The sequence below is a fragment of the Hibiscus syriacus genome, unplaced genomic scaffold, assembly GCF_006381635.1.
Source record: "Hibiscus syriacus cultivar Baekdansim isolate YM2019G1 unplaced genomic scaffold, ASM638163v2 tig00004041_pilon, whole genome shotgun sequence".
NCBI classification, from domain to species: domain Eukaryota; kingdom Viridiplantae; phylum Streptophyta; class Magnoliopsida; order Malvales; family Malvaceae; genus Hibiscus; species Hibiscus syriacus.
Window position 1 is genome coordinate 307,114 of NW_024061995.1, and position 27,881 is coordinate 334,994.

The 27,881-nt window shown below is 37.4% G+C and overlaps 2 protein-coding genes and 2 pseudogenes across 2 annotated transcripts in view; 1 reads left to right on the forward strand and 3 right to left on the reverse strand.

Annotated features, from left to right (window-relative positions):
• LOC120187471 lies at positions 1-25,627 on the forward strand (annotated as a pseudogene).
• On the reverse strand, positions 15,889-18,268 carry LOC120187820 (annotated as a pseudogene).
• Positions 20,478-22,807, reverse strand: LOC120187483 (villin-2-like; the record flags this gene model as incomplete). Its single annotated transcript, XM_039191190.1, has 5 exons — positions 20,478-20,687; positions 20,807-21,070; positions 21,167-21,257; positions 21,757-21,858; positions 22,730-22,807. Coding segments are annotated over 5 exons (675 nt in total), but the record flags the coding sequence as incomplete, so codon positions are not given.
• The window catches only part of LOC120187829 (villin-2-like), an 11,370-nt gene continuing 6,418 nt past the window's right edge, over positions 22,930-27,881 (reverse strand). The window contains exons 7-18 of the mRNA XM_039191438.1: positions 26,772-26,931; positions 26,540-26,693; positions 26,365-26,465; positions 26,104-26,274; positions 25,398-25,454; positions 25,259-25,327; positions 25,015-25,152; positions 24,169-24,297; positions 23,551-23,702; positions 23,509-23,519; positions 23,179-23,315; positions 22,930-23,101 (exon numbers count right to left, since the gene is read on the reverse strand). Of these exons, the coding sequence (XP_039047369.1) occupies positions 22,958-23,101; positions 23,179-23,315; positions 23,509-23,519; positions 23,551-23,702; positions 24,169-24,297; positions 25,015-25,152; positions 25,259-25,327; positions 25,398-25,454; positions 26,104-26,274; positions 26,365-26,465; positions 26,540-26,693; positions 26,772-26,931 (1,423 nt within the window). The 3' untranslated portion in view covers positions 22,930-22,957. The remainder of the gene's footprint in view (positions 23,102-23,178; positions 23,316-23,508; positions 23,520-23,550; positions 23,703-24,168; positions 24,298-25,014; positions 25,153-25,258; positions 25,328-25,397; positions 25,455-26,103; positions 26,275-26,364; positions 26,466-26,539; positions 26,694-26,771; positions 26,932-27,881) is intronic.

A 27,881-nucleotide genomic window follows, 5' to 3' on the forward strand; every position in this document is an offset into this window, starting at 1 on the left:
ATGGAGGGTAAGAAACAGCTTACCTAGACATTTTGGCTGATAAAACTTGGGATGAAATGATGTGGGAGTGCAATGAAATTCAATCTTGAACTTTCTTCCTCTTTTATGTTACATTATAATAAGAATGACTAGTGAAAATTCTCCCTAGGCCATCCTGTTTGCACATCTTGGTTGGAGACATGGACTATGATACCCACAATGTTCACTATATTTTTTCCAAATTTCAATTGCTTGGGGGTCTTGATATATTTTTTAACATTTATTATCTATCAATATTGATGATATTAGTTATTACCCTCGATAAAATTAATGAAGCCACCATATCTTGATAATGCCAATAAATTATAACATATTCATCAATGTATAATTTAAGTTAGCAACTTGGTACTAAGAACCTCGGTTCAAGGGTTATCTATTTGTTGGTCCAAACAAATGGAACATCAAGTGTAATTTTTTTTCATTCATTTCTTTTCGTCGAATGAAGCTTCAGTTGGTATGCATCTCAGCTGAGATCATTATTTGAAATAGGAGATTTATTAGTGTTAATTTGCTGACAAATTATGTATATTCAGAAAACTTAGATCAGTTAGAAGCATTATCTAAGAAGCTCAAGGCCAAAACCATAAGAACTGAGGCTCCTTCTCAATCTATAGCTGCCACAAGGTAATTTTTAATTCCAATTACTTTATTTCTCTTATGATTCTTGTAGTTACTGTTGGTTAAAAAGACAGAATGTTTTGTTGAGAAAGTAAGAAATTGTTAGCATGTGGAATATATCCAATCTGTCTTTGTTGCATCTGAAGGCTACTTGCACGTGAGGGAATCAATGCTGAACAACTTACACGTGATTTGAAGTCTTTTGAGTTGAAGGTAAGAAGTATCTTTTATGCTCCATATGTTGATTTATGGTAACTCAGCTTCTGTTCCTTCAAGCTCAACCTTTTATACTTCCATAGAATTAGTTATTTTTCTTTGTTGTAGAAGGCTATATGTTTAATGAATATTTTGAGTTGGGTTGATATTGGCGTCAGTATGTGAAGATAAGGATGCTTTTATTGCCCCAAACTTTATTTTCTATCATTAATGATATTTGATTTAAGCTTTGGTATTTACTGTTTACATGCTATTTTGGTCCCTTGAATACATGCATCACTAAGTCTGGTCATCAACTTCAGAGAGCTTCGCTATTGATTGCTTCATGATCTTGCTTCAAAATTCCTTTTTCTTTTTCATAGTTCTATTATCTCCCTTTTATAAGCTCACAACATTTTTTCCTCGCATTGATCATCCATTTGAAGACCACATTTGACGATGTTTTCCCTGCTGAAGCAACGAGTGTCGAGGAGTATCTGCAGCAGGTAGTATTTACTATATGGACTGAATACTTTTAATTTAATCTTGATCACTTATGGCAACCATCGCCATTTTCCCTGTTTAATTACATTCTTTTGGATTAGCCATGTTTTTAGTTCCAAGTTATTGTTATCAACTAACCATTTTCTGTATAATGTGTGAATTATAGCGTTTTGACTGTCAAACACACTGAATAAAAAAAGGATATAAAGTATGTATTGGTTAAACTGCCATCCTGAGAGGTTTATTCCTCTTTAATCCTCTAAAGGGTAAATAACGTAGACTTTTTTTTTTTTTTTATATATGTTTGTGTATTTGTTTTCTGATATTATCTGAGATGGCTTGCATATCTCTACTATACTTTCTATTTCTCTCAACTTTCGGTGCATTTTAAATAACTTAATCACCAAGAGTCTCAAGACACTGCTATGTTAAGATGACCAGCATTTGTTCCACGACAGCTCAGCAGGAGAATGAAACCTGAGAAAACTGGTGCACATTAAAAATTTCCACAGAAACACATGCTAGAAACATTTTTAAAAGTCGGTAATATTAGTTAGGTAAAGCAAGGAACATAAGACACAATCAAAATGAGATTACAATTGATACACATTCAGACGTAGAGTAATTTGAAATAGTATGGTGAGTGAGAAAGTTAGTAAGAGAGTGAGCGTGGCGCATGGTATTGGCTCTTCAGAAAGAGGCGGAGCACTGCCTGGCGAAGGAGTATGGGTAGCTTTCATTGATAATCTTAGCAGGAGAATTCATAGAAGTGTTTTATGGGAGCGTTTTAGTTATTTCGGTAAGGTGATTAAGTATTCATTCCGTTTGTTAATAGGCCAAAGTACAAGGACTGCACATTCGCCTTTGTGCATTTTGCAAGTGAGGAGGGACTGTTCAATGCAATGGATAGGATGAATAACGCTGTGGTAGACGGTAGGAGAATATCGGTGTCGATTGCAAAATATCAGAAGAGCGGCGGTCAGAGAGGCCGTGAGCAAGTTCCTGGAGCGGGGTCAGGAGTGGAAAGAGAAAAGGAGTCGAGTGGGAAGAGACCAATAAGCCTTGTTGAGACTAGGAAGAGGGAGTTGCTTAGTAATTTTCACGATGGAAGATCTTACAAGGAGGCGGTAGGTGGGAAGGGATATTAAGGAGAACCAGCAGAGGAATAGTGGTTGCGATGTGAAGGGGGTAAGAAGACTTTGGAGGTGCATATTCCATTGGAAGAAAGAACTTGGTTAAGATCATCTCTAACTGGTATATGTAAGGATATTTTCGAGGTGGAGCTTGTGCAAAGAAGTCTAAGGACTGAGGGCTTCAAGGTCAAGGTGGTAAGGTGGGGTTTTGTGAAAAATGCCTGTCTGATTGTCTTTCAGTCGGTGGAAGAGAAAACAGCAGCGGTGAAGGATAAATGGGAGGCACTGTCTTTTTGGTTCGAAAGGCTCGAGCCTGTTTATGGAGGAGAAGGGTGTTCCTTTTCTTTCTGTGCAGTGTCTTTGATGGGTGTCCCTCTGAACTGTTGGTCAGTTCCCTTCTTCTCTAACTTGGCAGAGAGATGGGGTAAGTTAGTAAAGATTCAGGAGCAGACTGCTCAAAGAACGGATTGCAGGGTGGCTCAATTGTTGATAAGAGTGGAAAGTCCATTTGATATTCCGTCCCAGGTAGTCATTAATACATATGGCAGATCATTTATTATTAAAATCAAAGTGGAAGGAAGTGATGAGTTTTTTCCGGAGCTGGATGATGGAGCGGAGGAAGCCGGTTCTGTGGAAGGACGAGTCGACCCGGGGGAAGAAACTCACTCGGAAGGGAACATAGGAGATGATAGAGAAGACTTGCAAGGACAGTTGAATTTTCTGCCGATGTCAGGAGCCTTTCATGGGGTTGACACGCTGTTTGATGGCAATTTGAATTTAAAAGTGGAAGTCAATGACATTACAGGGACTGTCCAGACTGAGCAGGGGACAGTACTAGGTAAGGTTAAAAGTAGGAAGATCGTGTCAGAAACCTTCTCTGCTGAGAGAAAAAGGTTGTGTAGTTTGGGAGGTGAATCCTCGGGGCAAGATAAATGTGTTAAAGACTGGGGGATTTACCCTAAAACGGGCAGATATGTGGAGATTGGGCCTGAGCAGAGTGGGTATATTTCTTCAGCCCAAGGTTGTCCTGTGGAGAATGAAAATATTATCCAGGACCAAACTCTTTTCCAAACATAGTGGAAATAATAATTTCATGGGGGAGGGGTGAAGGAAAACAGCAAGGAATTGGAAGAGTGGGCTAAGGGTGGTAAAGAACGTAAATCTAAAAAGGCTGGCAGCAACCCAATGGGGGAGAGGTGTAAGAGATGGAGAGTGGGATATCAGGTTTCGAAAGGATTGTCATTAGTAATAATTCTGAAGGTGTGAGGGGTTGTGGACGTATTGATAGGGTGTACAGAAGGTCGAAAACAAGAAGGTATGGCTATGTTCAGAAAATAGCCATAAGCACAGTCAAACAGGCTGGTTCTTCATAATTTTAAGCAACTTTCTTCAGTGGCAGAGGATAGCGGCCAAGTCAAGGAGGTAACAGTTGGGCAAATTCTGAAGACTTCTACGGGCATATGAAGAGCAGTTCTTCTCCAACCAGGGGGGGCAGACCCGTCTATTATTTCAAAGAGTCCAAGATTGTACAGAAAGAAGAGAAGAGGCTTATTGCAGATGCTTTGGCAAGTGCAGAAGTGTCTACAGTCTATTCTCGGTCCTTCTCTAAAGTTTTGGAGGAAGCATTGTCTACTTGGGAAGTTTGTCAGAGTTTAGGCATTTCTTTTAAGGAAGGGGGAGGCTTTCATGGATAAAATTAGATTGATGGAGGAAGCAGGGGTGGTTAATGAAGCAGGTCAGTGAGCCAGTTTCTGTGTCATGCAGGTTTCGGTAGGAAATGCATATGATGGAGTGCAATCTTATTTCGTGGAATGTTAGGGGATTAGGTAGGAAGGAAAAATTAGAGGGGTGTCGAGACTTGTTTAAAAAGATTAAGCCGGTTATATTGTTTTTACAGGAGACTAAACTAAAAGTCAGAAGGGATTGAAGAGGAAGTTAGGAGGAAAGCTATTAAAGGGAGCAAGTATTCAGCCAGCGGATGGGTCTGCTGGTGGACTGATGTGTTTGTGGATGAGGATGTTTTTGAGGTCAATGACGTGGCCAACCATAGTAGATTCCAGATGCTAAAGGAAGGTTCAAGGTGTCTAAGACGGAGTGTGTTTTTATCAATGTATATGGCCCATCGTTGAGGAAGAAAAGGAGTTTTTTAGTCAACTGTTGAGTTTTGTGCATTCGGTTGATCTGCCTCTCTGCATTGGGGGAGATTTCAATGCTTATCTCGAAATAGAGGAGAAGATTGGTGCCTCTCAAAACTGGCATTCAATGGGCCTGCTTAGGAATTTTTTACAAAAGTCGAATCTAATTGACCCTCCCTTTGGTAGGTGGTACCTTCACATGGGGAAGTAATAGAGAGGTTACCACATGGGTTAGGCTGGATCGTTTCTTGTTGAGCAGCAGCTTCTTAAGTTGCTTCCCCAAGGTGGTTCAGAAACTTCTCCCTAGATCTCTTTCTGATCACAACCCGATTCTATTGGCGGAAGATGGGAAGAATTGGGACCGAAACCATTTCGGTTTTTCAACTATTTGACGGAGGAGGATGGCTTTGTAGATATGGTTCAAAATGTAGTGTCAGATCAGGCCAACGATAGAGGGGGAAGCAGAATGTTCAATGTATTAAAAGGAACCAAAAAACGTATTAAGGAAGGGCCAATAAGAAGTAAACAGGGGATATCGGAGGCTATTAATGGGTTAGAGAGTAAAATTTATGATCTGGAAATTAAGGCACAAAGCAGTGGATTATCTTCTTCGGACTGGGAACATCTTCTATCTTCCAGAAATGAGCTATGGAAATTGTTTAGAATCGAGGAAAGTATTTGGTTTCAATTGTCGAGACAGAAATGGATTAAAGACGGAGACAGGAACACTAGGTTCTTCCACCTATGTGCTGTTAACAGAAACAGATTCAACTCTATTTCGGAATTGAAAGTGGAGGGGGAGGTGTTGACAGACCCAGAAGCAGTAAAAGTTGCTGTCTCTCAGTTCTTCAAGAAAGCATATAATTCCAGAGATTTTCTAGAGGTAGACAACTTGAACCTGAATTTTGACATATTGAGAGAAGAGCAAAGGAAGGGCCTCGAGGTTATTTTTTCAGAAGAGGAAGTAAAGGAGGCCATTTTTTCTTCGGATAGCTCTAAAGCCCCAGGCCCTGATGGTTTCACAATGGGGTTTTATAAGAAAGTTTGGCCAATTATTAAAGGGAATCTTATGAAGTTTATGGAGGACTTTTACTTTGGAAGAAAATGGGATCATGGAGTCAATCATGCGTTCATTTCTCTGATTCCAAAGAAAGGCAATCCGGAATGTATTGAAGATTACAGACCTATAAGTCTAGTCGGCAGTCTCTATAAAATCGTCTCCAAGGTTTTAGCAAGGAGATTAGTTTTGGTGATCCAAGACATTGTGAGCCCTTCACAGTTTGCATTCATTCCGGGGAGACAATTACAAGATTGTGCTTTTATTGCAAATGAAAGTATTGATAGTTGGCGGAAGCGAGGGCTGAAAGGGGTGGTTTTCAAAGTTGATTTTCAGAGGGCGTATGACACGGTTGAATGGCCAATTATTTTTAGATTACTGAGAGTCATGGGTTTCGGGGAGAGATGGGTTTCCTGGATAGAATGTTGCCTCTCTACGGCGTCGATATCGGTATTAGTGAACGGTTCACCTACAGAGAAGTTCTCGATGGCCAAAGGATTGAGACAAGGTTGTAGTTTGTCTCCTCTATTGTTTAACTTAGTGGGGGAGCTGTTAAATCGTATGTTGAGGAAAGCAGCGGATGTGGGTTTTTTTCAGGGCTTCACTTTTGGAAGGGCGGGTGCCCTCAGTCTAACTCACCTACAGTTTGCGGATGACTTGATTGTGTTTTGCCGAGATTCAACTTCCTACATCCTCAATATTAAAAGAGTCCTGAGAACTTTTAGCATAATGACTGGTCTCCATTTGAATATGTCGAGTAGTCTGTATGGAATCATGTGGAGGGCGAGGTATTGAATGAATGGGCGAAGGAGATTGGTTGTGCTGTTGGGGTTTTTCCAGTAATGTATTTAGGGTTACCAGTAGGTGCAAAAAGGAACTCAGAGGCTCTTTGGGAGCCAGTCATACACAGTTTTAACAAGAAACTAGCCGGATGGAAAGCTTCCTCACTTTCTATGGCGGGGAGATTAGTGTTGATCAAATCAGTTTTATCCTCCCTGCCAATTTTTTTCCTCTCCATTTTCAGAATTCCGAGTAAGGTCTATAGGAAACTAAATTCTATTATGGCAAACTTTCTGTGGGGGGAGGGTTCTTCCAAAAGCAGAATTCACTGGGTGAACTGGAAAAGGGTGTGTCTTTCCATAGAGGAGGGTGGACTGGAGTCTTGGATTTGAATTTTGCTAACAGAGTACTACTAGGCAAATGGGTATGGAAATTCGCTAATGAGAAAGACTCACTATGGAAGAACATGATTTGCAGTATACACAATGCGAGTACTATGTCTTTAGACCTTAACAAGGTAATCTCTCCTTCGGATTCTTGGATATGGAAGGGGATTACAAAAATTACTTGGCAGAGGATGCAATTGGAAATGGTTAAGATCTCACTCGAAGATACAAGTAGGTAATGGAAAGTCGATTGTATTTTGGCATGATGTGTGGCTAAATGAGGAATCCTTGAAAGGTCAATTTCCGAGAATATATGCTCTATCCAACAATAGGTGGGGAAAAGTATCAGAGTTTGGAAGTAGAATAGGCAATAAGTGGATTTGGAACATTCAAACGAGAAGGAATATCTGACTGGGAGATGGAGCACTGGATTCGACTGATGACACTATTGGAGAACGTGGAGCTATCGGAATCGGTGGATGATTTTTTGGCGTGGTCGGGAAAGGGTCATGGATTGTTTACGGCTAAAGCCTGCAGGTTGACACTTTCTTCTAACTCAGGGGGCAGTCTCACTTGGAAGAAATTCGTTTGGTCACGTTTGGCCCCACCGAGAGTCGAAACTTTCCTATGGCAGGTTTCCCATCGAAGACTGGCAGTCAGATCGGAGCTGATAAAAAGGGGTGTTATGTTGGAGGAGGTGGCTTGTCCGTTATGTGCTAAGCAAGAGGAAACAGTTCATCATTTGTTTATCTCGTGTCAGGTTGCATGGGAGTTATGGAGCAGTTTCTGGAGGTTATGGGGAGTTTCGGCAGTTTTACCTAAGATCCAGCCTCTCTGTTGTGTTCCTGGTCGGATTTAAGGCCAAAGTCATTAATGGTCCTTTATACCGGGGGTAGTTCTTTGGTCATTATGGAAGGCTAGAAATTCGGTGGTTTTTGATGATGGGAAACTAGACAAACCTAATCTTTTCTTCATTTGCAGATTTAGGTTGGTTAAGTGGTTCCTTGCTAAATACCCAAATGATTTCATTCAGGTTGATTCTCTTGTTGGAGACCCGTCGCTTGCAGACAAGCACCAGACAAGCCACCATAAAAGGGTGAAGGTTCAGGAGTGGCTTCCTCCTCCACTACATTTTTTCAAGGTTAATGTTGATGGGGCGGTTAGTGGGGACGGCCTGTTGGGGGAATCGGGGGTATTTTAAGGGACTCGGAAAGCAAAATCCTTGGGTCTTTCTCACTTGCTGTTGGTCCATGTCCTCCTCCACTTGCTGAGATGAAAGCAATAGAGAAAGGCATTGAATTTTTTCTATCGTCGGAATGGGTGACTCAAGGAAGGTTAATTATTGAGAGTGATTGTAAGACAGTGGTGGATTGGATCTTACAACCGATTTCTTCTCCTCCTTTTCTTAGGTTATTGGTTCTAAAAATTGCGTCCTTAATCTCGGAGAGGGCGATCATTATTAGACATATTCCGAGGAATTGTAATTGTGAGGCTGATACCTTAGCGAAACAGGGGATTGGCTGATCACACATCATAGTTTTAGAGGTCATTCAGTGGGGTTTTGGGTTATTGTGGTTGTAGGGGATGTGGTAGTTTCGCTATTGTATAGGGGCAGACTGGTTGTGATAATTGGTCTGTATTTTTTATGGTGTTTAGTCAGTCTGTGGGGTGTTTCTTATGTACTATGTTCTCTTCAGAAATAAAATCCTAAGGCACTCTTTTCCCTTCACTGATTAAGGAACTTTCTCAAAAGTTCCTTTAGTCAAGAAGGGGGATTTAAATGAGGCCTGTAATTCTTATCAAAAAAAAAAAAATAACTTAATCACTTTGCTGTTGATATTATAAGTGGTTGGTTGGCATAATTATAGTTTTTCATTCATTATCGATGCTTAGTGAAAGGAAGCTTGATTTTGTAAAAGATAAGAATTAAATATTAAATAAACTATTATGAATGAGATTATGAAGATACTTGTTGTGTTTTGATGGGTGAACTTACAGAGGAGAAATGTGCATATGTTCTGTGCTTTTATATATTTTTCCCTGTTATTACCATTAGAGTGTTCAGTCAGTTTTTTAAGGGATAATACCCAAATAAACCCTCAAAAATTTTCAAAGATGAAAATAACTAAACCCTTGATCTTTTGTTGATTGTAATAGTAAGGAACTTTTATTTTATTGTAATTAGAACCTTAACACCATATCATATTCAATTTTTTTAAAAAAATTCTTTTAGTTGGATAATGTAATTTATTTGGATTGGTAAGATGAGCGAAATTAGGCAAAATGTTCTCTTAAATTATTTGTAAATTGGAGTTTATTCATCCATTTTCAAGATTTTATGGGGGCATGAACTCAGTGAAATGAGCGTAATGAACTTTATTTCATAGAAGAAAAAGGTCAAGGGTTTATTTGGGTGTTATTCCTTTTATATGATCATAAAACAAAAACTAAGGTGTTTGGGTCTTGCTATGCTGTTTGAGCTAGTCCTTTTTTTCACATTTGGTTGTGCTGTTATTGTATCCTTGGCTATCTTTTAATACATTCAACCACTCCTCAACACGGACTTCTGCTCCTTAATTTTGGAGGTGATTGACAGATAATTATTTGGAAAATGTTTTGATCTCAGGTTCATGAAATGGCAATGGTTTCAGCCATCCAAGAAGCTCAGAAGGATAACCTCAGAAGTTTCAATGACTCTGTGATGAAAGTACTGGAGGTTAATATACTCACTTCTGAGGGTGAAAAAATAGTACTTTGATGCAGTATCTTTCCTTATGGGGTTTCTATTTTTATATGTTCATATGAATTGTCTTTTTTTTCTTTTTGGAAACTCTTAGTGGATGGAGTTTAACCATGGGTTTCCTGCTAACTGGGTAGTTTTTCTTGTATCACAATAATGAGGAATGGTTTTTGATACATTGAACATGAAAATTAACAAATTGATGATGACATGTTAGTTTGTAAGTTTTCTTCTTTTACATGATTGATTGGTGATGTCTAATGCCTTGTAGGAAGACTGGCAAAAGGTAAAACGGGAATTCTTACAGAGCTTGAGCCGGATTTCAACATTACCTAAGACCAACATGACCGATAAAAGCATTGGTGGTGTACGGTCAGGTCAAATAGTTTCCATGACTTCTAGTCGTCAGGTTCCATCAGGTCCTTCTGCAATGGGGCTTCTACCTTTAGCTGACAAGCCAGTTGTTGACAAAAAAGTGTCAGTATATGCTGAAGTTGTTAAAGATCTGAACAATGCAAGAGAACGAGGCTTGCCATTTAACGTAAGGATGATGGTCTTTCCTTTCAAGTTTTAAAAATTAATTGTCATTTTGCAAGAATCCAAAATAATGAGCACTGATTGTCATCTTAGAATTTGTTCTTGGTTCTTCAACTGTAGAATGCTATATCTGAATGTACATGCATGGATTATACGATTATTATACATTCCAGTTTAGTATTGTCCATCTTTCTCATTTTTTTACTGAAACCTTTCTTATAGTGAGTTCTTTTGATCTGATTTATTTTATCTCAATCCTTTGATTTATTTTCTTTCTTTTTCTCATAATTTTTATAATATTATTTACTCATGATTGCTGACTATACATATTTGTGTAGCCTGCCACAGCTTTTAAGGTTGCTTATGAGAGTTTGGGCAGTGAAGCATTTGGTGGGAAATCAGTTAACATGCAGAAAATGTGGCATCTTATTCAGGTATGACACATGCTATTGTTATCATGCTTATTGCTGCCAGATAAATGATTGTGGATGAATTCAATGTTTTGGCAGAAATTAATGGGTGAGGATTCGACGATGCTACTGAGTGTTTCTAGAAAGATGTCAATAGTAATTGGTGCTAGACGTCACCTGGAATGCGGACATGAGAAATACATTATGGATAATACAAAGCCATCCTGCACAAGTAGGAATCTTTTTAGCATCTTTATTGTTATTCTTTGTTAACAAATGCAGACATAACTCTTGGTTTTGTTAATGCTTCTGCTGTTTTTCCCTGTGTTCCTTCTCGAAATAACTTTCTTCCAATGATGAATTTAGAAGTGTTCTACATTGTTTCATATTCTCTCAGAGCTCATATTTCATTATTTAATCTCAACGTAGGCTGCTCTTGGTGGAGCTGTTGGAAATTTGCATAGAGTTCGCGCCTTTCTTCGGGTCTGCTTGATACTATTTAGCTTCAAATTGCTTGTTCAACTTTGTTTCCTTAATCTTCTTTGTCTAAAAGTTCTTTTCTTTGTCTGTGCAGATTCGTTTGAGGGATTATGGACTACTGGATTTTGATGCAGGAGAAGCTCGAAGGCAGCCTCCTGTTGATACCACTTGGCAGCAGGTTTTATTTAATTTTACTGATTTTATTATAGTTAAATTCTAGATGAACAACTGTGATAGATGTCAGATACCTGGTTTTAATGTCATTGATTATCTTAAAGTTGCTTTTCAAACTACATTACAGTCTAATGCTGAACTACTCTTTCAAATTAGTTTGCTTGTCTTTGTTAAAATGACATGTATATTCTTTTTTTCAAGCCATCTTTTAGATAGTTAAGAGATAAGATATGGATGCTTTAGTTTTATGGTGCCAAGATGTTATTTTCTATTATGTGGTTTATAAAACAGGACACCATTCTAAAGAAAAAAATGAGTCTTAACAGTTGATGATGAGATTGCTTTCTTCTTATGATTTCTTTCCCCAACTAAATTTGATTCATTTGCTATTTATCCTTCTTTCTTTTTCCAAATCACTAAGTTTTGCTAAGGATCCTATCTCTTTGTTTTAACAGATTATTTTTGCTTGAGGACTGGTTATTATGATGAAGCAAGACAAGTTGCCCTATCATCCCGTTCTACTCACCAGTTGCACCACTGGTACTTATTGTTTACTGTTTAACCCATTGTGCTTGACATCAACATTACTCAATGCATCCTTCTGACAGCTTACGGAGTGGATTAACAATGGAGGCATGGTGCCAGCACACATTGCAGTTGCTGCTGCTGAAGAGTGTGAAAAGATATTCAGAATGGGTGATCGGGTAGGCCGAGCAGCATATGACCGGAAAAAGTTGTTGCTCTATGCTATCATGTCCGGGTCTCGCAGGCAAATTGACCGTCTTCTCAAAGATCTACCTTCACTTTTCAGTACCATAGAGGATTTCCTGTGGTTCATGTTGGCAGCGGTACGAGACATTTCTGGTGGAACCCCATCTAACGAGGGTTCAGTACCATACAGTCTTGATGATTTGCAAGCTTACCTAAACAAATTTGAGCCATCATATTACACAAAAAATGGAAAGGACCCTCTAGTATATCCATATGTCTTACTCTTAAGCATCCAGTTGCTACCAGCTATTTCATACTTGTCTAAAGAATCAAGAGATGAAGGATACAACATTGATGCTGTCCACATAGCAGTTGTGCTAGCAGACAATGGGGTCCTTTCTGAAGTTGCCGGAGCCGGACAAAAACTAGGAATGCTGGATGCTTATGCAGAAGCATCGAACATTATTAGGCAGTATGGATCTATGTATTTAAAGCTTGGTAATCTTCAAATGGCTCTAGAATATTACGCACAAGCTGCTGCTGCACTAGGTGGTGGACATATGTCGTGGACTGGCAGAGGTGGTGTGGATCAACTAAGGCAGATGAACTTAATGCTGAAGCAGCTTCTCACTGAGGTATTAGTTCGAGATGGTGGGATTTATCTTTTACTTGGTTCAAGAGGTGCTGGAGAAGAAGGTGAACTGCAACGATTTTTGACTGATCATAAAGCAAAACAACAGTTTCTGCTTGAAGCCGCCTGCCAATGTCAAGATTATGGGCTGTACGACAAGGTAATTCTCTTTATCACCCTTTGCTTCACCAATGTTTATGTTTTTGTTTTCGGATTGTGAACATTTTATTTGAAGCTAAAATTTTGGTAGATGTCGGCAATTCCAAACCTTCACTGTTCTTGATACTTGCAGTAGTAATGCAACTTCCTCTCGGATTCTGTATCTTATCTTTGTGGGTTTGCTTTTGACCATATGTTGAATTCAGTCTGTAGAGATTCAGAAGAGAATCGGAGCATTTTCGATGGCATTGGAAACAATAATAAGTGCCTCTCCGAAGCAATTTGTTCCTTCTCTTGTGGTAGATTAGATGGCGAGAGTCAAACTGCTGGCCTCATTCATTCTGGCAACGAGATCTTGGACACTTTCAAATATTATCCCGACATCAGGTCATTTCAAATCTGTTCATTCCCTTGTTCTTTATAACCATCTTACTGGTATGTCACTTTTAGTATTATCATGTTTTGTGATCAATGCTTATAGGAGCCATTTTGACTAATGTGGCAATATATGACACACGATAGGGGGAAAAATAACTAAAATCCAATGCATATTGTCGGTATATTTGTAACTTTTTCCTTCGAGTTGTGATACATTCTGTGCCATTCCTTGTGTCATTGTTTCCCCCCCCCCCCCAAAGTTACATATATTTTCTGTTAATAGGATCCAATCTTTCTGCTTTCTTCCGACGTCACTTGGTTTATTTTGCAGTCTCCAAGACAGGGAACAGGTTCTGGAACAACAAACTGTATTAAGACAGCTCGAGGTTATATTGGCGATCCACAAAATGATGAGAGTAGGCCAGTATCTCGATGCTCTAAGGGAAGTTGCCAAGATCCCATTCCTTCCATTCGATCCACGAGCCCCTGATATTACCTCCGATGTGTTTCAGAGTTTATCTCCTCATGTCCAAGCTTGTGTGTCTGACCTGGTAAAGGTTGCTCTAACTTGTCTGGACAATGTATCCGATACAGATGGATCACTTCGTGCTATGAGATCAAAGGTATGCCGGCATCTTCGAATAATAGTCCCACGTACTGCTATCCATGATTCCGATCGGGTGCTTAATTCTACCCTTATTTTCGTCGAAACGACTGGTTAATTACGTGACCTGAGAAAAAGAAAAAAGAAACCGAGTTGAGCGAACCCTGTGGTTTGTAATAGATGTATAATTTGTTTATGCTGCTATTTGCAGATTGCAACCTTCCTCGCAAACAACATGCGTCAGAATTGGCCCCGTGATTTATACGACAAGGTTGCAAAAAGCTTGTAAAGTGAATCATCGGCGACGACGGAGTGAAATGCCGGAAAACTCAACAGTATGTAAGGCATGGCAGTAGACGGAAAAAAGGGTTAGTAATGACAAGCAGAACTCAACTCCCTTTGTAGCCATAACCTATATGATTGGGGAGTTATTAGTAAATAATTCACTAGTTATAATCAATGGTGGTAATTGAATCGGTTTAATATTTTATATGGAGAATTTTGTTTTTCATATATTTTAATAAATAATTACTTACCTAATATAAAGTTGATTTATTTTTATGCAAGGATAAATCGAGGGGTGTTGGAGTATGATTGCATCTTTAGAAATTTTAAATTTCCTTATATTTTACGTATTTTGTATTTGATTAATATTTTAAGTATTATATATTTTATAGTTCACACCCCTAAAATTATAATATAATTTCTTAAGTTCACAACCTCTAACATAAATTCTTGTATCTGTCCATGTTTTATGTATATCGATACTTCTAATAGTTTTAGCAACAATACAAATTTCCAGTATTATAGTGACATGTTGCGACATGAATGCAGAAAATGAGAAAGCCTCCAACTATACTATCTGCAGGGGCAAAACCAGAATAATATATATATATATATATATATATATATGATTTACTTACACTGTATAAAACTCTTTAGTTTTACATTGATTTAGAATAATTGGATGAATGTAAATAGATGATTGAGATATACATTCGAGAATGAGAATAATTTTACGGGTAAAAAAAGATGCCGATAAAGTGAATGCACATAGTTTTAATCTCAATAATCTATTTACATTCATCAAATGATCCAAAATCAATATAAAACTAAAGGGCTTTCCGCTCTATAAAGTGGGTTCTACCCAATATATATATACACACACGTGTGTGGTGGGGAGGGAGGGGTGCTGAATTACAAATTTTTTGCGAGTCGATGAGATTTTAGCATTGTATTACCTTCTAATTTTATCATTGGAGGGGGCAAAGTGCAATTTTACCTCACGTTATTTTTATTTTTATTTTTAGAGGGACGTGTACTTAATTTAACCATTTTAAAGGGGCGGTAAGATGACCCCTGCAAGCCACCCTAGCTTCGCCTGTAATCATCTGTCTATATTTGTATAAATACAATCAAGAGTCGTTAATGAAGAGTCTGTTTTCTTTTGGCATGAAGTTGGATTTCATTAAAAGATCGGTTTTTGAGGTTATTCGCTCTCTCAGTTAACAAAGGGGGCAGAGATGCTGATTTCAGGAAAAATACTTCATCGAGATGGTTTTGGCACTTACAAATGAGAAGGAACCTTGTCGATTGGGAGTTGGACCAATGGCTCGTGCTTAATTCGATGTTCAGTACTGGGTTTGGACAGGGAATGGGGAGGGTTATTTTTCAGCCAAGTCGTGTATTAGGAAATTTTTTGAAACGTCGGTTGCTAATCCCATTTGGGTCATAAAACAATAAAATTATAAATTAAATCAGAAGACAATCAAATTATTTATCTATCATTTTAATTTTCAATTTCTCCATAAATTTTACAAATTCAAATTCAATCCATACTTGAAATCAATAAAAGATTTAAATCGACGAATAACTCATTAAATTTTTAATTTTTATACTTTTATGTAATTTTTAAATAAAAAAATTAATAACCATACCTCCAATAATCAAATATGTGTTTAATAAAGATTTATTTATATATCTTCAGCCTTTTACCTATAATCATTCATTGAAAAAAAATGACAATATATTCTACCCACATCATGAATGTAAATCATAAACCATGCTGAACAAATACATGTAAAACCCATTTCTAATGAAGTTTGAATACTACATATTGACATGAATGTAAATCCCAGAAAAATGTGAATCAAATCCAGAATCAAGAGTTATTTACATAGTTTCAAAGCTGAAACAAAACCCTCCTATAAGGCTATAACCCTTCAAAGAATGAAGGTCAGAAAGAATCCAGGACCCTTCAGTGAGGATTGAAGGCAAATTGTATCCTTGTTCCTATGGTCATCAAGTCATTCAACAATGTGTCAAAATCTAAAAGAAAAAAAAATGGTGATAGAAAGTATCTATTCATGTATGCAAACGTATCATCAGAGCATGATCAAGCCAGCTTCCACTGGGTAATGGTGTTCCAGCCTCGAAATCATCGCATGGACATCAAGGTTCGAACTTTGTGTTGTCTTTCTGCTTTTTTCGCGCTCGGAGTCCTTTTCATTCTCTGAAACTCCTCCATCACGGCTTTCTCCACTGTGTCGATGGAGTTCAAGAGCTTCTTTTGGGGGGAGTAAGAAACTCCTCCGCAGATCCCTCAGCCTTTTTATTGGTGACATTAAGCAGAATCTTCGACACATTCTTGATCATCGGAGGGCGAGGCTTCGATCCAGAAGTTGAAGCTGGTGTTGAGAAATTGTGCTCGAGCCGAGCAACTGATGATATTTTTGAACCGAGAATAGTCTCGTTACGGGGTGTGCGGGGGTCTCTGGTAATAGGCCTTCACCATCTCCTGACCGTGCTCTCCTCCTTTCGATGGCCTGTTTATCCTCATCAAATTCAGTAAAAAGATATATTTTGTGCTTGAGTTAAGCACCGGAAAATAATTATTGAAGTTCAGTGTGAAAAGCCATAGGTGCTCTTTCTGGGAAAGCTTACCCAACCTGGTAATAAAGGGGATGCACTATGCAAAAGATTATGTTTGGTGCTCCAGTAAGCACCCAAACGGCCAAATGTGGCTATTTCATATGATGCTAGCAGTATAATGGATAACGCAGTGGATTAAAATCATAGCAAACTTTAGAGCAAATTGAGAAAAGAAATTAAAACTAAAAATATATCAGACTAAAATTCAGATAGCAAATGACCAACTAAAAAAGTTGAATAAACTTGAATCTGAACTTGAAAACTAGTTTATAAGCTGAAAAGTCAAATAGGGCATATCAAACACACTGGAATATAAGAGATAAGTAACGTTCAACTTTCAACAGACCACACTGTATGAAACGATAAATCACTGACAGATGGACTAGGGATGAATAAGACGCCTAATAAGTTAGACAGATCGTATGAATCCATGAATCTCATAAGAAATGAAGGCAATAAGATGTACATCAAGCAAATAGACTACGGATGAATCCATGAATGACAGGCAAATGGATTATGGATGAACAAGACACCTGATAAGAAATGAAGGCAATAAGATGAACATCAAGCAAATGGACATGGATGAATCCATGAATCACAGGCAAATGGACATGGATGAACCCATGAATCACAGACAAATGGACTATGAATGAACAAGACACCTGATAAGAAATGAAGGCATAAGATAAGCATCAAGCAAAAGGGCTATGGACGAATCCATGAATAACAGGCAAATGGACTATGAATGAACAAGACATCTGATAAGAGATGAAGGCAATAACATGAACATCAAGCAAATGAAATATGGATGAATCCATGAATAACAGGCAAATGGACTATGGATGAACAAGACACCTGATAAGAAATGAAGACAATAACATGAACATCAGACCAGGTTCAATAAACTCAAGACGAGCATCAAATATTAATAGCTTATAAAATGGGTGCTCAGAGATAAATAGTACATGTTAGAAGTAAAGACAATCAGATGAACTTCAACCTTTTAAGACCCAATGTAAATGAATGAATCAAAACCCAGAATGATACATAAAAATCAAGCTCATTGAAGCCAGAGTGAACAATAAATACCAAGAAACAATCATATAGGCAATTCCACTATCAGGGATCTCTCACTAGCTGAACCAAACAGAGCCGCAAACAAGGTAAATGAATAAACAATGGTAAAGAAACAGACTAAAAGTCACTAATAAGATAAATTAAAAATAAATAAATAAAAGATGAAAAACAGGGCATTATTACCCTTGCTACAGCTGTAATATCCTGGAGAGGTGTTCTCGGGTACCAAGAAGGTAACATAGTACCCGTAACTCCACCCCTTCCACGGCCCAAGGGACTTGGCGTCGCCGGAGCATTTTCTCTTCCGTTCCGGCCACGTCTAGCGCTGAATCTTGGAGTCCTAAAACTGTTGCCCCGACGGAACCCTCCACCACGCGCCGTCAAAACAGTAGCACCGGCAACACCCGTTGGCCTACGAGTAGCAGGAGAGCCTAAAAGCTCCACCGCTTCATCTGATAAAATTCCTAAAGGCCCAACACGTCTTCGATCAAAGACTTCCGCTAAATCGACTGTCCTTACGAGTCTATCTCTTGACTCCGCCATTGCTTATAGAGTTCAACCCACAAAAAATAAGCAAAAACAGAGATAAAACAAGCAAATGGGTATCAAAAACTTCGAATAAAATGGAGAGAAGAAGCAAAAATAAACGGAAAAGTAAAAAGGGTATCGTAATTTTCCCAAGAAAATGTGGAAAAACAAGAAAGAAGAAGAAAAAGATTGAGAAGATGGATTCTGTCAGTTCTAAACTACAAAAAAGGGACTAACCTTAGGGGGGAATGGGTGATTGCTTGAAGGGTTTAACGGAGACGGAGGTGACTACCGGAGGCAGCGAACGGTGACTGGAGAGGCGAATTTGGCAAATTTTTCAAAGTGAAAATAATGGCGCTCTTATAGGGGCTGGTTTCATTTCTTCTAAACTTTTGACACGTGTAACTCGTGTGATCAATGCCTGTTTGAATTTTTACTTTTAGGCGCTCAATTAAAATCGGGGAAAAGCATACAAATGGTCCCCAACTATAAGGTAATTTTTATTAAGTCTCTCAACTATTAAAATATTCAAAATAATCCTATGACTATAGAGTGTTGCTATGTTGAGACCCTTGACTATTAAAAGTTCCAAAAAGGTCACACAACTACTCGTTATGTTCAAAACTCATCTTTCGTCGTTAAAAACTTGACAGTTGTTTGAGTTGGACATTAACACTGAAATATGATAGTTAATTGATATTTTACGATCATAATTTATCATATCACAATCAGTATGTTAACATTAAACTTAGAATGTCATCAATTCTTTTAATGAAAAAGGACGAGTTTGAAATATAATGAATAGTTGGGTGATCATTTTAGAACTTTTAATAGTTGAGGGACTCAACAAAGCAACACTCTATAGTGAAGGACTATTTTGGAAATTTTAATAGTCGATAGACTTAATAAAGAAATAACTTATAATTGGGGACTATTTATATACTCTACCTTTAAAATCGTGTATATTTCCATATGCTCCTTTCTTAGGTGAAATTGTAGTCTTAGTCCTTCTACTATGTTAAAATTGGGGATATCTTTTTTTTATTTTTTAATAGAATCATCGATATTCGATCTATTGATTGATTAATAATATTGCAAAGGCTCTTCAGGAGAGTGATTCTTTCAACTTGAGTTTCTTATTTACAGAATCATAATTTAACTTGAACGTTACTTAAAAGATTTAATATCTCAACTCATTATAGCTTCATTTTTTTTATTTTAGTTTTAAGTAATTTAAATATTAATTTTTATAATATTATTAATAACTAAATTGGGATAATATTGTTCATTGTATATGTATAAGTGTTAACAACATTATCTATAAATTATTACATTTGTTAATTTATAAATTAGGATAAATTACGGTTTAGGTACATTTGTTAATTTATATATCATATTAAACATTTCAATAAAGTATATATATTACATTAGATATTTTATACTTGTATCATATTAAATTATTAATAAATAGATATCACATTAAATATTTTAAAGATATAAATACCACACTAAATATTTTAATAAATGCAAATATGAAATATGATATTATTCCTTATTTTAATGGTAGTATTTAAATGATGAATTTTTTTTATGGATAATAGTATAATTGTCCTTTATAAAATATGATATATTTGTATCGGATTGGGAGTTAGTTTTTACTCTAAACTTCGAGTCAGGTAGAACCTTTTTAAACTTGGATTAGGTGTCAGATGAGGGTGTTATACTCGGGTTAGGTTCAGATCATCCAAAATCCTGACCTGACCTATGACCATCCTTAATCTTGTAATTCAATTGGACTAACTTTTAAATATTTGTAAAATCGACTACCAAATTTAAACAAATTAAAATAGAGGAACAAAATGGATTTCAATTGATTACAAATAAAGATCAATACAAATACAAATGCAAATCATATAATATAAGTTTAAGCAGTCCATTTAATAGATCAAACACATTGAATTAACCACAAAGAAGATAAAGAGAGAGATACATTGCCAGAGAAATAAAAGACTGTTAATCTACCTATAAGTGATTGATCATTGCAAAGGCAACGGAATTAATGATCAAAGACAGCAATCCAGGTATCTTATATAATACCAAATGAAACCTCCATTTCTGGTGCGGACGGTTTCGAGTTAGTACGCGAGTCTCATCGGAAGTGCGTAAATTAGTAGTGAGCCTGGGAATCAAAGAGCATGAGCTATGAACATGGATATGCAAGGGGAGAAAAACAATGGGGCAAATCTCAAGACATAAATGGCGAGTCAAACCTGCTTCCGGGTGAAATTGAACCCCGTCACAAGGTTTTCGGAATTGGTCATCAGTTGCTCTTCGAATGCATTATGCACTCTCGTTCTCTTCCTTCGGTGGTTCTGACTCTTCCTTTGGTGGTTCTGACTCTTCCTCATTGGTTTTAGCAACCTTTTGAGAATCCTCTGCTTCAAAAGGGTCCGCTTCACTCTTTAAGTCGGCTAACTCGGCTGTATGATTTCAATGCATTGGACATAGTTTCAGAATTAGCAACTTGTGGATCAATGGAATTCAATGGTTATCTTATTCAAGAAAAAGGAAAATTGTTGACAGATACAAGTGTTCTTACAAGGTGGGGTGGCTGGTGTGGAACTGCTCCTGGAGAGTTTCTTGGGCGATACGTCAGGCGATTGTCTCGCACATTGAGAAGTGAAAATAGAGGAAAGAGCAGCTGTTGAGGAACTGCTCCTGGAGATTCTCTTAGGAGGTGATACGTCAGGAGATTTTTTCTTATTTTCAGCAGTGAGAACAGATGAAAGAGCAGCTATTGCAGCCGCTCTTTGCGATGCCTGGCGAAAAGTGATAGGCTTCGGAGCCGAAGTTTTGGGTTCTGATGACGGATTTAACGCAGATGATAAAGCCGCTAAGGCCGAAGCTCTTTGCGATCCCTCACTGGAACTGAGACGCCTTGGAGGTGGGGCTTTGGTTTCTGCTGACTGATTAAATGCAGATGATAAAGCTGCTAAAGCTGCAGCTCTTTGTGTAGTTCCACTCTTATTTTCACGGGAGGGATCCGAGGCCTAAAGTAACGGCGCATACCCAACAAGTTAACTCATAAGCAATGTAATGAATGGTTTGAATTCTCAAGAACACTTGCACAAAGAACTTCGGTCATAATCATTATGTAAGAAAACAATATTAGATTTTGCATGTTCAGAAGCCAAAGGAAACAATAATAAGCCGCATCTATCGAACTTATCGGGAATTTCATTACGTGGTTTTCGTTTATTACCGGTGTTAGCTCCTCCTATGTCAAACCACCAATGCATATAACTAAATATAAGAATGGAACTGCCAACAATTCAAATCTTGAATGAAAGGCTAAGCAGATTTCCTTTTTCCAGACTGATGCAGCTCATAGTCTTACTGTTCTCCAGCTAATTTGGCTAGATGTACTGGTTCTTTTCATTTTTTTAGTTTACACCCAAAATTGGATACAACTAAAACATACATACATATGCATGCATGCATACTGAAAAGAGTTCGAAAAAGAGTTTAGTGGCATAAGCAGTTTATTACCGAAGGGGTTGATTTGGCAGAAGATGAATTGAATGCAGAAGTTAAGGCAGCTAAAGCTGCAGCCCTTTGAGTGGCACCCCCTAGGTTCTGACTGGGCTTGTCCTGTCTCAGCAGCATAGAATCCATCATTCAGGGAACCGGATCAGTAAACGGTTATGATCGTTTTAAGAGAAACAGAGAGAGGCATTATCTTCTTTAGATAAGATATTGTATCACTGTCCTTAATTTAGCCACAAAGAATAAGGATCAAAGGCTCCTCAGGGACAATCACTGCTAAAATTCAGTGTCATCTGTAACAGATATATGCCAAAAATTCATCTCAAAGTTCTAGGTTTACGTGTCACTCGGATTTTCTCCTTGCAAGTTAAGTTAGAAACAAAATGGTAAAAATGGTTCATAATGTCCACAATAGATACAAGTTATAACAGGAAAACAAAAAGGAAGCACTATTGAAAACAACCAAAAGATGTAACGTTCTATTACACAAGCTTATTGATGTTTTCAGTCCATCAAAACAAAATGTGCTTTAAAAAGTTATGTTCCTTACAATTGCAAATTAATCGCATTTAATTTTTAGGACAAACTACATGTTTAATACCCCAACTATCACTTTTTTTCCATTTTGGTCACCAAACTATTTTTTTCTTCAAAATCATACCTAACATTTAGTTTTGGTTTTAATTTGGTCACTTGTTCTTAAAAAATTAACGGTGATGCTAACGTGTCAACATAAGATAATGCCAATTCAATAGTTCTGTTAATTTTTTAATGGTGGGTGACCAAAATGAAACCAAAACGTAACATTACGTATGATTTTGAAAAGAATTAGTTGGGTGATCATAACGGAACAAAAGTGATAGTTGGGTACTAAATGTGTTATTTACCCTAATTTTCATGAACCAAATTTCATTTAAGACTGGAGAAACTTCATATAGTGAATTTCAACTTCGTGTGAAATAAAGAAAGAATTTACCTCTACATCGTTGCTAGCTCCAAAGAGCAATGTCCTCTTCCTCTGGTACGAGTTTCCATTCACCTGCGTTCCAGAGAAAAAAACCTAAGTATAAATATGAAACAGCGGAAGCCGAAGGCAACGTACGTGAAAGGAACAACTAAATATGTTAGTTGAAGACCGATAAAGATGGAAGTTTAATCTAACATTAATTGAAGTGACAGTAACTCAAGGATAAAGTACAAAAGTTCAGTCAAGGACACATACAATAGCTCGGTTGGGATCCCATGAAAAGAATGTTGTGAAGAAGCAGGGTTCATTTCCTTCAGTAACTTTGTAAAGTGGAACAATCGGAGACAAACCATCCAGACCAGCGGCCCTGTCTATATATTTCTGCAAAGAACTTCTAAAATGAATAAAGAGCATATTGGCACAATAACAAGACAAAGGAATCGATTTTAGTTCATCACCTGACCAATTTCGAAAACACTTCGCTTTTCTAGGGAATCAACGCACTGACCAACCCAAACAAACACTTCTGCATGTGTGTCAAGTATTAAGATATCTTCTGTCAAGAGATCATCCTGTGAGAAATTATAGACTTCCTCTGCCTGCAAAAGAAGAATGTAAACTTACACATTGAAGACACTGGGAACCTGTATGAACGAGTTTCATTTACATAATCTCACCTCAAACTTTCCCGAGACATCTACATTGAAACGGACAAACACAGAAAGAACAGTTAGAATGATAAAAAGCTTCATCAATAACTAAAGGAATCAGTAAAAAGTCTTAGGGACCAAATTGGAAACTAAAGCAAATTGCGTTTATGAATAAGAAACAGACCTTTGTTTAGAGTGACACAGAACAAGTGGGGTTCCCTGGCAGTCCCAAAAGATGCTTTTTCGCAGCTATAACTTTGTTTCCCCCCAAGTACAAGCCAGAAGGCGTTGCTCTCTTTTCCTTCTCTAGCATGTTTCACAGAAACTCCAGGCTAAATGAAAAAAAAACAAAAACAAAGAAAAGAAAAGATTATTATATTAATTGATACGGGAGAAAGAGTTGTGTGAAAGAATTCTGCATTGCTGCTATGAGAAAAATATATTCAGAGGAAAGTTAAAAAAAGTGCAGATACCCATATAACCATGTTTTAAAAAGCAGGAAACAGATATAATCAGTTGAAGAACCGTGGCCAAAAGAAAAATTGAGCGAAAAAACTCAACTCAAGAGAACTAAATCATTATATAAGAATTAAATATAAAAACATTTGATCGAAGGATATACAGGCATAAATCCCTATTATAATGCTCTTTAGTTGTGTTGATTAATTCGTCAATTCAACTTTGTAGGGACTTAGATGCTGTACAATAACTTTATCAGGTTTCTAAATCAAGAGGATGTGCTTTAGCCTTGTGTCGCATCAATCCCTACAAGTAAACAACTTTCTATAAAGAATCTACCTTAAGAATTCCAGCAATTTTTACAGCAAATTGCTTCTGTTCATTGGTGCTTTGGTTTCCATTCCATACATAAAATGTAGGATCAGATTGTAGGAGGAAACACTCAGTCGAGTTCAACGATGATGCCACCTGAAAATTAATTGCCAGAACAAGGAGGTATTGGCGTTAGGATACAAAAGGGATAACAATAATCCCATAATAAATGAGGTCGCTTGGTTCTTTTATGTGAGTAATGAACTAAAATTAATGACAACTATGAGCGAAGCTTCCTTGACTAAATAAATAACTTCACATGATAATTAGATTGAAATTTAGTGAACTGATAGCAAAAAGGACACTGTCAATCATACTACTATGGTTAGACAGAAGTGCACACAAACAACAATTACAAATTCCCAAGATGAATACCTTAATGCTACGGGAAGTGTGATAAAATGATAAAAAAGTTAGATTTTTTCTTAACACATTCAGAATGAAAAAAGCAAATGCTGTATATCTCCAATAATTAAAGACAGGAAAATAATTAAAGTTAGGCTAAAGCACTGAATAACCTTTTACGCATACCCTCTTGACAATGAAACAACATAATTCCCCACAAATTCAGAAAATAACACAGCAATATTTGATAGCTTACGTATTTACTAGTCACACTTTCAATCAAATTTACTTAAAATTGAACGGCCGGCATCATACAGTATTACACATTTAATGGTGGCAATTGGAAATATCAGGGTCTAAAAGGCACTGGCACGCAAAACAAAGTTAAATTGTCATTTCCATGTAAGTTATGAGGAAAAACAAATTCAAGCGTGGAACTTTTAAAATTAAGTAACCAACCAAACATACCGCATCAACTTGCACTACTTTATTATTGTGGAGGGCAGTTCCTGATGTACGAAATAGAGCAAGACTTTCTGCTTTGTAGGTTACATCCGTCAAGCCTTTGTCAGCTATACTCCTTTTGTAACCAGAGCTTTGACCACCCTAAATAGAAATCCACAAGAAAATTAGTCGATGACCTCCAATTTAAACCAAAAACTTCCGAGCAATTGACAATGGGATTCTAAAACTTTGAGGTAGAATTTAATACCTTAAAGACCAACATAGGTTGAAAAAGTGCAATGAATTGGGGGGGCTCTTTACCTTCAAACACTCGACCCTGTGAGAAGCATCTATTAGAGACAAAGCATTATTAAAATCATAGTACTCAGTCAAATTTAATATGATACCTGAACAGGCCTCCCCTTTAATGAGTTATAAATTGCAGTAGCCAGCTTATAAGCCATCTTTCGTCCTCCTGAATTGAGAAATGAATATACTTTTAGAAATTAAAACATTTTAATGTGAATGACCATCACTAGAATCAAGTACATCAAGTTAACAATGTGACCATGTAGCCTCTCCTTTCACCTATAAAACTTTGACAAGAAAAAGAAGATATATTTAAGAACATTTGATGCAGTATCCATATGTACATATGGGTGTATTCACTATTTTCAAAGGATAAAATCCAATAGTTGCAATCAAAATTCTATCCTCCATCAACGATTCAATCAGAGGTGCATGAAGATCGACCAGGGGATAAGATCAATTAGTCCTAAAGAATGCTTAGATAGAATAAACCTGCTGAAAGAAAAATAAATTAGGTGGCTGGAGAAACTAGATTAGCATTCCAAGTTTATGATGTGCATGAAATTCAAAAATCATCTTCTAAATTTCATATAAGGGGGGCACAATTATATAAGAAGCATATATCTATCTTTACTTTAATAATGAGAAGCAGCTAATCTTGGCAGCACCCTAGTCAGTATCATTTAGTATCAAATTCCCTGTTTCAAACTGATAAGTGGAAGGCAGCTATGCCATGAACAAAAAGTTGGAGATGAATGACTGAAAGGGCATATTACTTAAGTTGTTTCCAACTCAGCTAAGAACGACGTAAATTACCTCAATGCTATTGTTTCCAATCCAACAGCACAGAAAGTAATCTTCTTTCTTCTCACCAGACTGGTAGGTATAAAGCACAATGTAACAATCTCCACTGTAGAATTTACCAATATCAGCTTTTGGCAAAGGTGTCTTGGCACTGTCATTAATGCACCATACCTGAAAACAAGCAACATCATACTCATATAAGTAGTTAGTGCCTTTAAGTCCAATACGAAAAACCAACTAAAAGCAGACTATTCACTCAACCTCCATCTTTCCATCGCCTTCAAGCAAAGGAGGGACTTCTTCATTTACAGGAGCGCTTTTGGTCACTCCCTTGACAGCGACTCCCCGTTGCTTCAGAAGAGCTAGGAGTAAAACAATACCATTCAATAAAGTTAACCACAAAACGTGTTATTTGTAACTTATTAAGTTGCCATACCGGCTACTTTTCCTTTTCCCTCCTCAGCACCAGGACCTGTTGTAGACCCTGCCGGCCAAGAATCAAAGTTGGACTTGAATGAATTAGTTTCATATCCTTGGTTGACACGTATTATGCGTGATGTTTGTGCTCTATTCTCACTAGCCAAAAAATCCTGGAGATAAAAGGTTTGAGAACAGAACTAGCATTCCTTAAATACATGAAGAAATCCAGATAAAGCCTCTATCTCTACCTCAACAACTTGATTGGTAGCTTTTCTGTCCTCTACATGTGTTGCACGTCCAACCCAAACAAAAACCTTAGAACCACAGTCTAGTAGATAGCATTTTTTGTTTTCAAAATGGCCTTTTGATAGTTTGCCTTCAGCAGGCTTCAGCTCACCATTAGTTATGCTACAGGAACCAGTGATTTCAATTTAGCCATTAATAAAGACATATACCTTTAAAAACAACAGTAATAAACTTATATCAACTAAAATTTATTTTGATTAAGAGTGCCTAATCTAACATCCCCTAAAGAGATTATCTACTAGAAAACAATCTTCAAACCACCAAAAAGTTCAGTAAAATCTATATTAGCAAACTAATGATGACCATGTGAAAATTCTTAGAGCTGTCTGGCAAACAATTTAAAATAAGCTTAATATATTGGTTTATTATCTCCATAAAAATTACCTATACATTTTAAAGAAACCGTTTTCTCTCTCGATAGCTGGACTATTGTTCTTAGGGTTTTTGGTTTCTTCTCCGATTTTGGCTCAATTTGGGGGTTTTCTAGGCTGAATTCATGCTTGGTCTTGCGACTAGTTGACGCGGTGGTGGGGGGATGGATTGGAAGAGTTTGTTCATGGGGGCGGCGGAGCAATCTTTGGATTTTTTCCATCGGAGAGTTGCGAGGGTTCGCTGACTGATTCCCCCAACAGATGTGTTTGAGGAGGGCATTTCTGAATGGCGTTACTCGCTAGTAGGGCAATTTATTGGTTCAACCCCTAATTTTGAAGCTTTACAAAACTTGTGGAGCAGATGTGTGGGAAAAATTCTTTGGTGAAGGTATGTTTGGCTGGGTCCAATTTGTATGTTTTTTCGTTCACAAATGGGACTGTTAGGGATTGAGTACTTGAAAATGGCCCCTGACATTTTCAGCATAAGCCTCTTGTGTTAAGGAAGTGGGAACCTAATCTGAAGTGGTTGGAGTCTGATTTGGCAAAGATGCCTGTGTGGGTTCAACTCTTCAATGTTCTGCTTGAGTTGTACTCTAAAAAGAGGTTGAGCTACATCTCTAGTGCTTTGGGCACCCCCTTGTACATGGACATTATCACTGCAGCAAAGAAGAGGCTAGAGTA